This window comes from Aegilops tauschii, chromosome 2, assembly GCF_002575655.3.
Source record: "Aegilops tauschii subsp. strangulata cultivar AL8/78 chromosome 2, Aet v6.0, whole genome shotgun sequence".
Lineage (NCBI taxonomy): Eukaryota > Viridiplantae > Streptophyta > Magnoliopsida > Poales > Poaceae > Aegilops > Aegilops tauschii.
The window spans coordinates 651878285-651880511 of NC_053036.3; the positions used below are offsets into that span (position 1 = coordinate 651878285).

A 2227-nucleotide genomic window follows, 5' to 3' on the forward strand; every position below is an offset into this window, starting at 1 on the left:
ACTCGGGTGCACCGGCGACACCATAGCCATACCGCAGAAGCGCGAGTGGAGTGGGCGCCACAAGCATGGCCTGCTGAGGTGGCATCCAAGGGCGGGGTCCCACCACACCGGAGCCGGGAGCATGCCAGCCATCGGCCAAGCCTGGACAAGGCATGTCCACGAGTTGGCCTCGGGTGCCGGTGCAGGAACAGACGGCGTGGGGTTGGGTGCAGAAGGTGCCTGGAGAGCAGCGCCATTGCCACGACTGTGGCGGTGCCTGTGCCCGCACTCGTGGGTGTTGTCGTTGGAGGGCATAGGCGATGGAGGCATGACCCCGCATCCAGCGACCAGCGCGTGGGAGGACTGCAGGCGCACTGACTGCCCCGCGTGGTGCTCCTCCAGAAGGAGGAATGAATGCACCTAGAGAAAGGAAGGCAGGGGCACCTACGAGGTGATGTGGGGGATCACGGCGTGGAATTGGCGGTTGAGCCCGCGAAGGAGCTGAAACATCCATCGTGTCTCCGTCATGGACTGGCCAAGGTCTTGCAGTTGGTCGGTGAAGGATTTCTGCTTGTTGCAGTACTGCATTACAGTTAGAGCACCCTGAACGAGCGTGTGGTAGTCGACATCGATGTAGACGACGCGGGCAAGCTGTTTGCCATGGAAGATGCCATCCACTGCTATCCAGTCCGCAAGCGCGGTGTCATCAGGCTGCATGATGGCATCGAGGAACTCCGGCGAGATGATGGTGTAGAGCCAGTGCGCCATGACGTGGTCAGCCATCGGCCACTCGGGGTCGTCGAGGTGTGAAACCGCTTCCGGATCGACATGGTCATGCAATGCGAACATGCCGACAACGGTGTCTAAGTGGCGGCGCCACTGGGAGTAGTTTCTGGCACGGAGGTCGAGCTTGACTGGGACATGACGGCGGATGTCGATGATCTGCAGGATCGACATGGGGAAGGAGGGCGCCACGACGATGGCCGGCGAGGCGACTGGAGGTGGTGCGGGAAGGGCCGTCGCAGGGACGCAATAGGTGCAGTGGCGCCCAAAGCTGCAGCAGGGGCCGCATCGGCGCTCGGAGGAGGCGCATCGGCCAGAGGTACAACATGGAGAACATCTTCGGCGGCTAGCACATGGCAATGGAAGCAGGACCTGGGACCTGCATGAATGGGTTGTGCAGGTCGGGAACGTCTGATACCATGTTAGGAGAGGAGATTAGGGAGAATCCAACCACACTTTGATTGTGCACACGCAGGGGGTATATGTACAGCTTGGAGCGGCTACTGCCTAGTGGTGATCATGGGGTGGACAACTACCTCAACGTGCACTACTCCTTTTTTTCATGGTAATACATGTCTCATTTGTATGATAAAGATTTAAAGTAAAAGTGACGCAAGGACCGATATGACAAAATTGTAAATATAGCAAAACTTCTTTGGGTTTGACACCAATGTCCATCACCTGCCTCCGGCACCACCACAACAGCAACCAAAGAATAGAATGATGAATCACCTCCTCACCCGACCTTGACGTGGCTCCATCGCTGATATGCATTTTTGCGGACCTCCAAGGTGGCTCCCCAAAAGTAAAGCCATTGTCGTTGAACGAACCAGACAGGGGCAACACCCCCACCACGATTAAGACGCAGAAGAAGGAAACCACACCGGTCATCCATCAACCACGACCCTAACACACGTTCGGTCTTCCAGAAGTCATCACTAGTAGAAAAGGGGCCATTTGTCCCGGTTCGTAAGGGCCTTCTGTCCCGGTTTAAGAACCGGGACTAAAATGTCGGTACTAATGCCCTTGGCTTTTAGTCCCGGTTCTTACACGAACCGGGGTAGATGGGCCTCCACGTGGCCACTGCGGCCAGCCCAGGCAGGGGGGGCTTTGGTCCCGGTTGGTGACATAAATCGGGACCAAAAGGCATCCACGCGTCAGCAGCTGGCTGGAGCTGATGTTTTTTTTGAAAGGGGCTGGTTTAGGGATTTTGGGGGTTAATTTAGGTTGTTATTAGCTAGCTAAGAGAGAGAAGTGTCCTCTCTTATATCTTCGTGCTTGGTTTACCAACGCTACTGCTATGTTCATTTCACCCGCTGATATATAATAACTCTTCATGCTCGCATCATGCATCATCATATATAATAACAAGTCCTACTAATCATGCATCATCATACAACTTCTACTCGTTATTAATAACAAGTCATACGATCATCATCCTCATAGTCATCGAACCAACCCTACT

At 54.9% G+C, this 2227-nt stretch overlaps 1 protein-coding gene across 1 annotated transcript; it reads right to left on the reverse strand.

Moving 5' to 3' along the window:
- Positions 1-423: 423 nt before the first annotated feature.
- On the reverse strand, positions 424-936 carry LOC109763527 (uncharacterized). Its single transcript, XM_020322372.1, has one exon. It carries the CDS (start codon positions 934-936, stop codon positions 424-426), a length of 513 nt encoding a protein of 170 aa, XP_020177961.1.
- Positions 937-2227: the final 1291 nt, after the last annotated feature.